Genomic DNA, 13361 nt, shown 5'->3' with positions numbered 1-13361 from the left:
TCTCCCAGATCTCAGACTGCATTCTCTCAGATCCTCGTGCTCCCAACACCCCAACTCCTATTATGATTCCTAGGACCAGCCCCATCTACCCACTCGCACATTCTAACACAAAGCCCTTGCTACCTTACCTCACAGCCCTTAGTCTGATCTTTAGCTCCATATTCTCTCTCTCTCAAACCACCCATGTGCATGACCTCTCCCCAGCTCCACCTTAACATGCGCTGCCTTCCAACTCCCTTCCTGAGGATAGGGCGGGAAAGTGGAGTTGAGGTAGGAGATCAGCCATGATCTTATTGAATGGCGGAGCAGACTCGAGGGGCCGAATTGCCTGCTCCTGCTCCTATTTCTTATGTTCTTACATTGCCCAGTTCTTAAGCAACAGATAGGTATTGAGTACATTAGAAAAAGGAACATATGTGGTTGTGCACGCAGGAGAAATATAAAAGAGGAGAAATGGGATGAGGGTTGAATGAGACAAAGAAAAGACTACGGCAGAAACAATGGTGCAAAGTTGGACAGCATGATAGAGAATCACAATGAGGTAAGTGTGACAAGAGAGAAGAAAAGAGAGAAAAAGTGAGAGAGAAAAAAAAGAGGAAGAGGAAAAGAGAAAAAGAAATAGAAAAAAAAGAAACACAGTAGGAACAAAACAGATAGTTATTGGAAGAGGCATCTAATATTTTTTGTCCTTGTGTATTGCCACAGGAGAACATGGTACAAAATTCCTGTTAATATAAAATAACACATCCTCCAACACAGAAATAGACACTACAAGCAATGCCACAGAGTCATTGGTAAACTTTAAACCAAATACCTTGTCCTGTTGCTGTACTTGTTGGTTACGGGTGTCTGTTCCAAACTCAGTCAGTTTAATGGGAATTGGCTTGATCAGGTTTGAACTGTCGTGAATCAGACTGGAACTAGTTATCTGCTTTGGCTCGGAGGATTGTTTAACCTGAAACAAAAATTAAAAGATACTGAACTTGAAAGAGCATTAATAGTTACACAGGGGTAATTTTAACTTTTATTGTCAGGTGGAAAACTGGCGGTGAAGGATCAGTCGCCAGTTATACACCCCGTCTGATCGATTTCCAAACCAAATTAACATTTGAAAAGGTGACAATGTATGACTGATCTCAAGTCATAGAATGTTACAGCACAGAAAACAGGACATTTGGCTCAATTAGTCTGCACCGGTGTTTTTGTGCACAGGAGCCACCTAATCTAATCCCACTATCTTGCTCACTCCCCTTACCTAACATTTCTCTTTTTCAAACAACTAATCCAATTTAAAAGAATTTATAGACTTTGCTTCAACAACAATCTATGGCAGGGAATTCCACATTTTAACCACCCTCTTTGTAAAGCAATGTTTTCTCGTCTCTTTCTTGTTACTAGTTGAAACCTATCACTATTTACTTTATCATAAACATTTCATAATCATGAAGACCTCTTAAGTCACCTCTTGACCTTCTCAGCTCTAATGAAAAAAACCTTAACATCTCAAGTCTCTCTTCATAACTGTAACTCCTCATCCCTGGTAACATCCTCGTGAATCGACGCTATACCTTTTCCATGCTTTTATATCCTTCCCAGAATGGGGTGCCTAGACCTGCACATAATGCTCCAACTGCAGCCTAACTATGATCTTGTACAAGTTCAACATTAGCTCCTTGCTTTTGTATTCTATGCCTCTACATACATAACCAAAGATTCAGTTTTGCCGCTTTTGTAGCCTTACCTATTTGTACTGTCACCTTTAATTGCCTGTGTATCTGCATACGAAAATCCCTCTGCTCCTCTTAGCCAAGAATGAGACGCCATGGATAAATAAAGAGGTGAGGATAATATTGAATCTAAAGAAAAAGGCATACACAAAGTACATAAACAATAAAAGGAGGAAGATAAAAGGGAATATGATGAGCTTAGGCAAGAGGCAAAAGACAATTAAGACGACAAAGAAGAAATATGAAATGAAAATATCAAAGAATATAAAAGAGAAATAGTAATCCAGAGGCATAAGTAACAAAAGAAAAATTAGATAGGGAAAGGGCCAGTAAGGGATGAGCAAAATAAACTCACAGGAGATGATACTGAAATGGCAGGGATACTGAATAGATACTTTGCCTCAGTTTTCACTGAAGAGGCTAATAATGTAAAAATGACAATTGTAGAAGTAAAGAGGGATATTACAATAGTTAAGATAGAAAAGAGACACCAGACAAACTAGCCAAACTTGAGGAAGACAAAACTCTGGGTCCAGATGGAATGCACCAGTGGATCTTCAAAAGAAAATAGAGAGGAGAAAGCAGAGGCATCCATAAATAAATGTAATAGAAACAGTGCCAGAGGACTGGCGGACAGCAAATGTAATTCCTATCTTCAAAAAGGGAGATAGAACTAATCCAGGGAATTACTGACCAGTTAATTTAACATCAATGGTAGGAAAGATATGAGAGTTTTGCTAAAAGATCAGATAACAAAACATCTAGAGATGGACAATATGATAAAATATAGTCAGCATGGGTTTCTAAAAGGAAGGTCATGTTTAGCCAACCTTTGTTACTTCTTAAAAGAATTTATTAAGAGTAGACAAGGGCAATGTAGTAGATATATGGACTTTTAAAAGGCCTTTATTAAAGTACCACATAAGAGACTCATAGCAAAGGTCAGGACATGTGGAGTCAGGGGCCAGGTAGCAAAATGGTTTGAAAGGTGACTACAAAACAATAAAACAGAAGATAGAAATTAAGGGAAGTTTCTCAAGAATGGGAAGAAATGGGAACTGGTGACCCACAGGGCTCCATGCTGGAACCAGTTATTTACCATATACATAATTGATTTGGACGGAGGAATTGGAGGTATGGTGTTGAAATTTGCAGCTGATATCAGATTGGGGGATATAGTAAATAATATGGAAGATTACACCATAATATAGAGAAACATAAACAGGCTTGCAGAGTGGGTGGATAAATGGCAAATAAAATTCAATATAGCAAAGTGTGGAGGTTGGCTCATTTTGGTAGGAGGAATTAAGGAGGCCACTTATTCCTTGGAAGGTAAAAAACTGAATGAGGTAGAAGAGCAGAGAGATCTGGGGTTGCAGATACGTAAATCGTTAAAAGTAACAATGCAAGTTGATAAGGCCATAAGGAGTGCAAACGAAGAACTGGGGTTCATTTCTAGAAGAATGGAAAACAAAAACATGGAGCTAATGTTAAATTTGTATGGAGCCTTGGTTAGACTACACTTGGAATACGGTGTACAGTTCTTAGTCTCCATACTACAAAAAGGATATTGAAGCATTGGAGAAAGTGCACAAAAGATTTACATAGATGTTACCAGAATTGAGAGGATGCAACTATCAGGAAAGATTGTGCAGGCTGGGGCTCTGTTCTCTGGAAAAAAGACTAAGGACACCTGACAGAGGTCTTTAAAATTATGAAGGGGTTCGATAGAGTGGACATGGAGAACTGTTTCCACTAGTGGGTGAGTCCAAAACAAGGGGGCATAAATAAAAGATAGCCACTAATAGATCAAATAAAGAATTTAGTTGGAATTTCTTTACAGAGAACAGTATGAATGTGGAACTTGCTGTCACATAGACTGGTTGAAGCATCTAGCGTTAACAGATTTAAGGGGAGGCTTGATGCACACACGAGGGGGAAAGGGATAGAGGGATACGGAGGCAGGATGGGAAGAAGTGATTAGTGGGAAGAGGCTTGTGTGTAGTATGAACAACGGCATAGACAAGTTGGGCCTAATGGTCTGTTTCTGTGCTGTAGATTCTACCTAATTCTATCTAATTCTCTACTCCATTTAAAATCTTTCCATTACTTTCCCTATCTGTATTACTTCACATCTGTATAAATTGAACTGCATCTGACATCCATCTACCCATCCTACTACCTTTTCGATGTTCTCCTGCAGTCTTTCACAATCCTTATCACAATGTCATACCCCCAAATTTGGTGCAACATCAGCAAATTTCAATACTATTCCCTCAATACTAAAGTCCAGATCATTTAATGTATATAGCAGCAACATTTATATCGTGCCTTTAATATAGAAAAACATCCCAAAGCACTTCACAGAGGTGTAATAACAAAACAGAAGCTGGGCCAAAAAGGAGAGATGGGGGGAGGGGGAGCTTAGTCAAACAATGGGTTTTAAACGAAAGTCTTAAAAGAGGAGAGGGAGATGGCGAGGCATTTAGGGAGGGAATTCCAGAGCGTGGGCCTAGTGGCTCAAGGCATGGCTGCCAATACTGGGGCAAAGGCGTGGGGGGGGGGGGGGGGGGGAGGGGAGAGTGGGGGGGAGGTAGGGGAGGATGTACAAGAGGCCAGATTCAGAGGACTGGAGATGGGGGTGAGTGGAATAGTCATAGGGCAGGAGGAGGTTACAAGAGTTAGGGAGAAGCGAGGACGTGAAATGATTTAAACAAGAAGGTGAGAAATTTAAATTTGAAGCATTGGTGCCTGGGACCCAATGTAGGTAAGCAACACTGGGGTGATGGGCATGCGGGTTTGGTTCAGGATAGGAAACAGGCAACAGAGTTTTGGATGAGCTGAAGTTCATAGACAGTGGAGCATGGGAGGCTGGCCACAAAAACAACACTGAAATAGCCGAGTCTGGAACTGACAACGGTATGAGTGAGGGTTTCAGCAACTGATAGGCTGAGGGCGGGGCGGAGTCAGGCATCGTTACGGAAGTAGGCAGTCATTGTGATGGCGAGGATATGGCGGTCACATGATCAACCTGGAGACTAAAAGGAGGCCAATGTTGTGAACAGTCAGGTTCAATGCACACCCAAGATAGTGACTGGGGAGGGGGATGGAATTGGTAGGAAGGGTACGTAGTTTGTGGCGGGGACTGAAGATCGTGGCTTCAGGTTTTCAAATATTTAGCTTGAGGAAATTGCAGCTCACCCAAGACCGGATAGGCACAGAGGTAGTGGAAGGGTTGGAAGAGGTAGAACTAGATGTTGTCAGCATACATTTAGGCTCGTGTGGAGCAAAAACACCGGCATGGAGCAGTTGGGCCAAATGGCCTGTTTCTGTGTTGTAAATTTTATGCAATACATATGGAAGCTGACCCCATGTCGGCAGATAATGTTGCCAAGGAGCAGCATGCGATAAGGATGAGGAACAGACTAAGGATAGATCCTTGGTATAACAGTGTGGGAGCGGGAAAATAAGCCACCATGGGAGGTGCTGTGCCTATGATTGGATAGGTAAGAGTGATACCAAGCAAGGGCAGTCCCACCAAGCTGAACAACGGAGGAGGTGGCGTTGGAGCATGACAAAGTAGTTGGCTGTGTAAAAGGCTGCGGCGAGATCAAGGAAGGTTAAGTATAGAGGCTTCTTAAACTACTGTTGCATAGTATTGAAATTTGCTGATGTTGCACCAAATTTGGGGGTATCACATTGTATAGAAGTTCATGAGCTAGACACTTATGGTTGGGGTATGTTAATGTTTGAGCTCTTGGTGATGATATGAGCACAGCCAGCATGCTCTCTCCTACTAGGGATCAGGGAAGATTAACTGTTTTGTCCTGGTGTCAGAAGTAGGATATGTTATCATTTGTTAAGTTGTATTTGGTTGATTTTAGCCGTCCAAGTTAGCCTTGTTCAACTGTGCACATTAGATATTTTGTCAAGTGTGATGCATGGTACACAACCCATTGGACTGACTTCTAATGCATTTCTGTAGCTTACTGAACTGTTTTTGTTTTATTCAAAACTGCCCAGCATCTCACTGAAACGTATTAACTAAACAAAGGGATAAGGCTACAACCTGAATAAATCAGGCTGGGGATACACTCCCTTTACATCCATCCACTGCAAATAGTCCAAGCATTTCCTTCCCTCATTTACTTGGATCTTACTTACTTAGTGGCCATCACACTCACCTTGTTATATTCATGTTCAGCTTTGAACAACATCTGCACAATATCCACAGCTTTGTTGTCACCAGAGTTTGGTGATTCAATTCCCTGCTGGGCCTTCAACTGCTCCAACTGAGTTAAACTGAGGTTGAGAATAAAAAGTAAACATAAAACTTGAAATAAAATTTAATACAACATTGTACATGTCTATTTTCACAAACTGACATTACATTCTTCTTAGATATGAAATCTGATCCACATTACATGCTGAGAATCAGGAAAGTTTTTTAATTTGTTCTCAGGATGTGGGCAAGATAGCTGGTTTCAAAGAATAGGCCACTTTAAATCAGCTTCTCAGAAGCGCATAACAGTAGTGCGCATTAATTTGACTATGGATTTTCCTTTTCTCCTTTTAGAGAAGAGTCTCATCTCCTCTCACTGCCTGTTCCTAAGAAAGGATATACTTGTCATAGAGGGAGTGCAGCAAAGGTTCACCAGACTGATCCCTGGGATGGCAGGACTGTCATGAGGAGAGATTGGGTCGACTCGGCCTGTATTCACTCGAGTTTAGAAGAGAGGGGATCTCATTGAAACATATAAAATTCTGACAGGGCTAGACAGACTGGATGCAGGGAGGATGTTTCCCCTGGCTGGGGGGTCCAGAACGAGGGGTTACAGTCTCAGGATATGGGGTAGGACATTTAGGACTGAGATGAGGAGAAATTTCTTCACTCAGAGGGTGGTGAACCTGTGGAATTCTCTACCACAGAAGGCTGTGGAGGCCAAGTCACTGAATATATTTAAGAAGGAGCTAGATAGATTTCTAGACACAAAAGGCATTAAGGGGTCTGGGGAGAGAGTGGGAATATGGTATTGAGGTAGAGGATCAGCCATGATCATATTGAGTGGTGGAGCAGGCTCGAAGGGCCGAATGGCCTACTCCTGCTCCTATTTTCTATGTTCTATGATCCAGACAGTCACTGCATGGCAAATTGCACAGAGGCCACATTCCCATGAGCTGCATATCCAAGCTCTCTATCTCTTTCTATGGGTGGAACCTATCCATTAATTAGAGCGTATTTTGCTTTTTTACAAAGGTTACTGCCTCAAATGAGCAAATATTTAACAGGAACATTATTCACTTTGCGAGTAATCTATTAGAAACTTGACTTTCAGGTTATTTTTTGAAAACTGAAGAATGTATTTTACCTTGAACATTATTTTGAAATCAGTAAACTTTATTGTTTTTGAAATCTAAAATACTATAATGTTTAGAAGTCTGCAACAAATGTTCAGGCTACTCTTGATAATGTTTTTTAAAAAAACATTTGAAAACATTTTTTCTTACCCCACCCCATATATTATTTTAACCATATGAGAGCAGTCGGGAGTGGCATTCCCTCTGTACTTATAGAAATTGCTCATTACCTCTCCACGAAAGGATATTTTCAATCGGGAACTGTCCATGTGTGGGGAATTATAGGCACAAATATGCAAAGTACGAATCCATGAAACATCATGTTGGGAGACAACACATCTTCCTTGGTTACCAATACCAATAAACTGTTAACATTTTTCTTTTTAGTACATACAGATACACCTACACCAGTGAAAAAGTCTTGAACTCCAGTCAACCCACATTCACATACCGGCTTCATTGAAAGGGTGACTTAATCAGTCTTAGACAGAAACTCTTTTTGAGGAGCTGGGATGGAGGATAGTGGAGAGGGCAGGAACAGAAGAGCAAGTAAATCTGATCCACATCACCACACACTGGTGGTGAAAACAAGAAAAACATCTTTGTGGATGCAGTTGATGCCAATCAACTGAAACATTTCTCTCCTAAATAACAAGGATGACATCATTTAGGGAAAGATGATAGTACAGAAGAAAAGGCAATGCAAAAAAAAACAGGTATCAGTTAAATCAATGAACCAAAATACTTGAGTATCACCAACTCAAAGCCCAAAAGGTCCTGAACACCTGGTCATAAATTCAATGGCTAACCAAATGATCAATCTTAAAACATTACAGTGCAGAATGAGGCCATTCGGCCCCTCGCACTGGTGCTGGCGTTCAAAAAGATACCCTCGAAAATCCATTCCCCAGCCCTTTCCCCAAAAGAACATGAATATGCCATCTCACTTTAAGGAGGTGGCATAAATCCAATCTAATTTTAAGTCAAAATTAAACCGCATTCTTACATTCTACTTCCACTGTCTGCTCTTTAAACAAGACCACTAGGACTGGATTTTTTTGAAATCTCACTTTAAGGTCTTCTATATAGTGTTCTGATTGAATTAATTTCATATGTTTAAAAAGTCAAGCAGGTACAACCCACTTTTAGGTTGGGATAACCCCGTAGAGCATGTCTGCTTTCCAGCATCGTTGTTGATAGTTTCCCAACCTATCGCAAATTTTTATAAACAGTAAAAGTACTTAACCTTCCTCTTTAAAGCTATATTCACCCTAACCCTTCCCACTTCCCTACTGAAAGAATCATTTTTTTAATTAAAAAAGAGCTTTTTTAAAAGAAGAAAATGAGGCTCTTTCATAAACAGAAGTTTCTTGATGCCCAATTTGTCCAACAGAGATCAGAGATATAATCTAAACACAATATACATTTAAAAACAAGTTTTAAAAAACTGGAAATCAGAGAGAAAACAGAAAATGCTGGAAGTAAACAGATCAATCAGCATCTTTAGAGAGAAAAGATATCACAGTGGCCCTCAGGTAAATCAGAAAAGGGGCAACCAGGCCGGGGGCTAGCTGTGGCCGGGGGGAGGGAGTGGCGGTGATCACCGGTGGTGGGGACTGGCAACGGCTTGGGTTCTTGTAACATTCAGGCAAATACACGTTAAAAGAAAGAACTCGCATTTATATATCGCCTTTTACGACCTCAGAACAGCCCAAAGCGCTCTACAGCCAATTTGTACACAGCAAGGTCCCACAAACAGCAATGCAAAAATGACCAGATAATCTGTTTTAGTGGCGTCGGTTGAGGGATAAATATTGGTCAGGCCACTGGGGAGAACTCCCGTGCTCTTCGAAATAGTGCTATGGAATCTTTTATGTCCTCCTGGGAGGGCAAACTGAACCTCGGTTTAACTTCTCATCCAAAAGACTGCACCTCCGACAGTACAGCAATCCCTCAGTACTTCAGGTAAGTATATTATAAAATATTAACTTGTTGGTTGCGGCCTAACAGGCAGTTCCTTTAAGAACCACCTGTTAGATCGCATGTAGGCTTGGTTTTCCTGAGCGCAGCCGGCACTGTTGCCTGCTGCCTCAGGGCAAACACTAATCTTGCAGTGAGGGCCTCAAACTGGCATTATGCTCCTTATTTGCATATGCAAAGGACCCAACGCCTGTTTCACGCGTGGGCACTGCATGCCAATTTCTTGATATTTCCGGCTCACGAGCATGCACTTCCTTCCCGCCTTATAGGATGCTTAGACAGTCGTTTAGTGCCTGCAAAATGGGTGCTGCGTGGCTGAATTTCTAAGCCACTAAGTTTAAAAGCCTAATCTTTAAATCCCTCCACGGCCTTGCCCCACTCTGTCTCTAGAATTTCCATCAGTCCTACATTTCCTCCCAAACACTTTGTTCCCCTAACTCTGGGCTTTGGTGCCTCCGCCCCCACCCACCAATGATGGCAGAGTCTTCAACTGCTTGAGTCATACTTTCTGGAATTCCTTCTCCAAACCTCTCCATCTCTGCATTCCTTTTCCTCCTTTAAAAACCAATCTTGCAATGAAGGCCGACATCTCTTCCTTTTTCCTCAACCAAGGATTCCCCCCAAACTGTAGTTGACAGGGCCCTCAACCCTGCCTGTCCCATTTCCCGCTCTTGTGCCCTCACCCCTTCCCTTCCCTCCCAGAACCATGTTAGGGTCCCCCTTGTCCTCACCTTCCACCCCACCAGCCTCCACATTCAACGTATCATCCTCCACCATTTCCGCCATCTCCAGCATGATGCCACCACCAAACACATCTTCCCCTTCCCTCCTCTTTCAGCATTCCAAAGGGACCGTTCCCTCTGTGACACCCTGGTCCACTCTTCTATCACCCCTAATACCTGCTCTCCTTCCCACGGCATCCTCCCATGCAAGCACAGGAGATGCAATGCCTGCCCTTTCACCCCCTCCCTTCCCACCGTCCAGGGCCCCAAATTTCCTTCCAGGTGTAACAGTGATTTATTTGTTGAACTTTCAGTTTAGTAGACAGTATTCGCTGCTCACGATGTGGCCGGCTCTACATTGGGGAGACCAAATGCAGATTGGGTGATCGCTTTGCTGAACATCTCTGCTCAGTCCGCAAGTATCACCCTGACCTTCCGGTCACTTGCCATTTTAATTCCCTGTCGCACTCCCACTCTGACCTCTGTTTCCTACACTGTTCCAATGAAGCTCAACATAAGTTCAAGGAACAACACCTCATCTTTCGATTGGCACTTTCAATCTTCTGGACTCAACATTGATTTTAATAACTTCAGATCATAACCACTGCTCCCATTTTTTCAGACAGCAATGCTGGTAATGGTTTTGCTGATGCCATTTACAGCTCTTCTAGGCCCATCTTTTGTTTCTTTACTTGTCCCATTTCCACCCTCCTTGCCTTGCACCATCATCCCTTTTGTCATTTAATCACTCCTGCCCTCCATCCTATCAGAGACCTTCCCTTTTGTTCTTTCCTCCCCTCCCTTTGCCTGGCTCTGTACTTGCTTAAAAACTGTTATATCTTCAACTCCTTCCAGTTCTGATGAAAGGTCATCGACCTGAAACTTTAACTCTGTTTCTTTCTCCATAGATGCTACCCGACTTGCTGACTATTTCCAGCATTTTCTGTTTTTATTTCAGATTTCCAGCATCCAACATCCACAGTATTTTGCTTTTGTTCGACCAAATTATCAGTCACCTATTCCAGTCTCTCCTTCTTCTCCTTATGCCTTTCTGTGAAGCACTTCTGGACAATTTTCATGTTAAAAGGTATTTATATATACACAAGATGTTATTGATGGTATGCATAGAAATGTAGAAGAAAAATAGCAAACCAGCAGTCACTGGAATCTGTTAGGTACAGTGCAGCTATGAAAATGATAGGTTGAACCAAAGGCAACACAAAAACTAGAAACTAAAACTACTCCTCACCAAAGTTGTTGGCAAAATCCTTCAAAAAATATGGCAACAGTACAGAAGGACGTGTATCTGGCAAAGTGAAATGCAAGTTTTAAAAGAGTAATGCAAAGAGGTTTGTTTTTTGGCTTTATTCTTGCACTAAGTGGTTCACTGCCTTGCTGTAAAATAGTGTCTCAATATTTTGTAGTATCTGATGACAAGACACTCAAGCATTTTGGTCAGGATCCAGAAAAGCATTCTTTAAGTCAAAGATGACATCACTTCTAATGATCAAAATCTTGTGACTGTCCATCAAGTGTGACTGAGTTTACGCCCGCCGGCCACATTTGCACTGCTCAGTTCTTGAATTGGACTGCTTGATAAGGCACTATGTGGAGACTCTATTAAAAAGGGGTGAAATAAGCAGAAAGCCTAAAACTGAGTGGCACCTCCTAGTCCTACCAAGGAAGGAGTGGAACAGGGCAATGACTATGATGTTTCCATTCCAGAATATTTTGGTCACCTGACTAGCAGTGGTTGTACAGAAAGGGGTGGGGGTTGACAGGGGAGAAATCCAGTAGCAAAAATAAACGTACAAAAATAAACAACTGTGGTTAAGTTTTAAAAGGTTTTCTGACACTTACTTCTTCATAAGTTCTGCAATCCTTTGACATTCCGCCTTATCATAGAACCAGATCCCATAGATAGACACTGAAAATTAAAAATATAAAGCATGCATTGGACAATGTGCAAGATAAAGTTTACTCTTCAATTTTTTTTCCACCGAATTCACTGCCAATGTTCACATTAAAACGTTCGCTAGCGTGTAGACCACAAAACACTTGAGTGATATGTTTATATACATAGGCTCTGAAGCTGTTACATTCCACTAGCAAGAAAATAACTTCTTGCCATGGAGAGATGGCACTCTATCTACAGTCAGGAAAAAGCTAGACATAGCACAACCTCTCCTGAAAATAGCAACTGTTGGCCTATGAAAAACAGTAAACGATCTGTAGAGAATGGATAATGGATAATATAATACATTTAGCCAGAAAACTGTTTCAGCTGGAACTTGAGGGCTCACTATTGAGACACAATTCACCAACTTGCAGTTAAAAAACAAATAATTGATCCATCAATATACCAGAAACGAACAGTGCACTCACTGAACCTTTATAGGTACACAGGGATTTGCTGGAGTAATTTATTAAAAAGCTTACACAAAAAGCTTGCTGCACATGTTACAGCTTCTCTGGTACAGTGCTAAATTTGCTTGACAAAGACCAGCACACTATTAATTTCAAGCAGCAGAAATGTTTTGAAGCACAAAAGGCACACAGGAAAGTAAGAGAGGGCCCTCTGGATATGCTCGAAGTTCTTCAATCTCTAATGGGATTCAGTTTACTCCACAACTTAAGGAAGATGTGCATAACTCACCAGTAAAAAGTGCAATAGGTTTACTTCGAAGTGGAATAAACTGACTAATCTATACCATACGTAAAAATTTAGGCACCAAGGATCTCTACATCAATGTTACATTTAGTTGTGTAGAGGCAGTCAGTGAAAGCACATTTGGACTATTCCCAATTACTGCAGGAATGTAAAGACAGACATGTATGATAGAAATTACAAATAATCTGATTGATATTTCTGAAGACTGGTTAGATAGCAAATGCTCCAACAAGAAACCAATGTGCTATGGACCCAATATTTTAGAGAATTTATTTTATTTCTGAACGGCTGCACGGTATCTATTTCTCAGCTTCATTTTAGGCTAGTTTCCTAACTTACCTAAACAAACAATGAAAAATCTGCACCAACAACAGATTTTATGTCTAAACATTTTCATTTCAAAATGGTTTATATAAACAGGATTTCAAACAGCATAATTGTTGGTAAACACTGTGCAGAAGTGCAAGTCACAGCTTGTAGATCAACAGGCAAACAAATTGTCATTACATTGAGGTGATGGAGAGTCCACAATAAAGTACAACTGAATTCTGATCTGATTAAAAATTCAATTAATCACTTTTTGTCTAACAGAATTATTCTTAGATCAGGAAGTCTAGTCAACAAGAGTACACAGCAATACTGCAAATCTATACTTGGCTCCTATAAACTTATCCAGAGCCCGCTTTACCATCTCGGCTACCAGGAATGCTGCATTAAATTTAAACAAAATACTTCAGTTGGGAAATCCTATCCACCACTAAGCTAGGTACTATTTACCAATACCACTGTTGCACTGGGTTCTGGTACTGCATCCCAGTGCAGTCCCACTTCTATCACTGAATACACCAAAGGCAAATTTTTGGTAACTTGAACCTTTCAAGCAACCCCAACGTTCCTACATCG

The 13361-nt window shown here is 41.2% G+C and overlaps 1 protein-coding gene across 5 annotated transcripts in view; it reads right to left on the bottom strand.

The window, feature by feature from the left end:
- The window catches only part of dcp1b (decapping mRNA 1B), a 91558-nt gene that overhangs the window by 23199 nt on the left and 54998 nt on the right, over positions 1–13361 (bottom strand). For all 5 annotated transcript variants that reach the window (XM_067999697.1, XM_067999696.1, XM_067999692.1 and 2 more), the window contains 3 exons: positions 11648–11714; positions 5912–6029; positions 815–955 (listed from right to left, as the gene is read on the bottom strand). In XM_067999697.1, the coding sequence (XP_067855798.1) occupies positions 815–955; positions 5912–6029; positions 11648–11714 (326 nt within the window). The remainder of the gene's footprint in view (positions 1–814; positions 956–5911; positions 6030–11647; positions 11715–13361) is intronic.

Source organism: Heptranchias perlo, chromosome 18 (genome assembly GCF_035084215.1).
Source record: "Heptranchias perlo isolate sHepPer1 chromosome 18, sHepPer1.hap1, whole genome shotgun sequence".
NCBI classification, from domain to species: Eukaryota; Metazoa; Chordata; class Chondrichthyes; order Hexanchiformes; family Hexanchidae; genus Heptranchias; species Heptranchias perlo.
The sequence above is the reverse complement of the archived record's forward strand: the minus strand, read 5'-3'. Positions and strand labels throughout refer to the sequence as shown.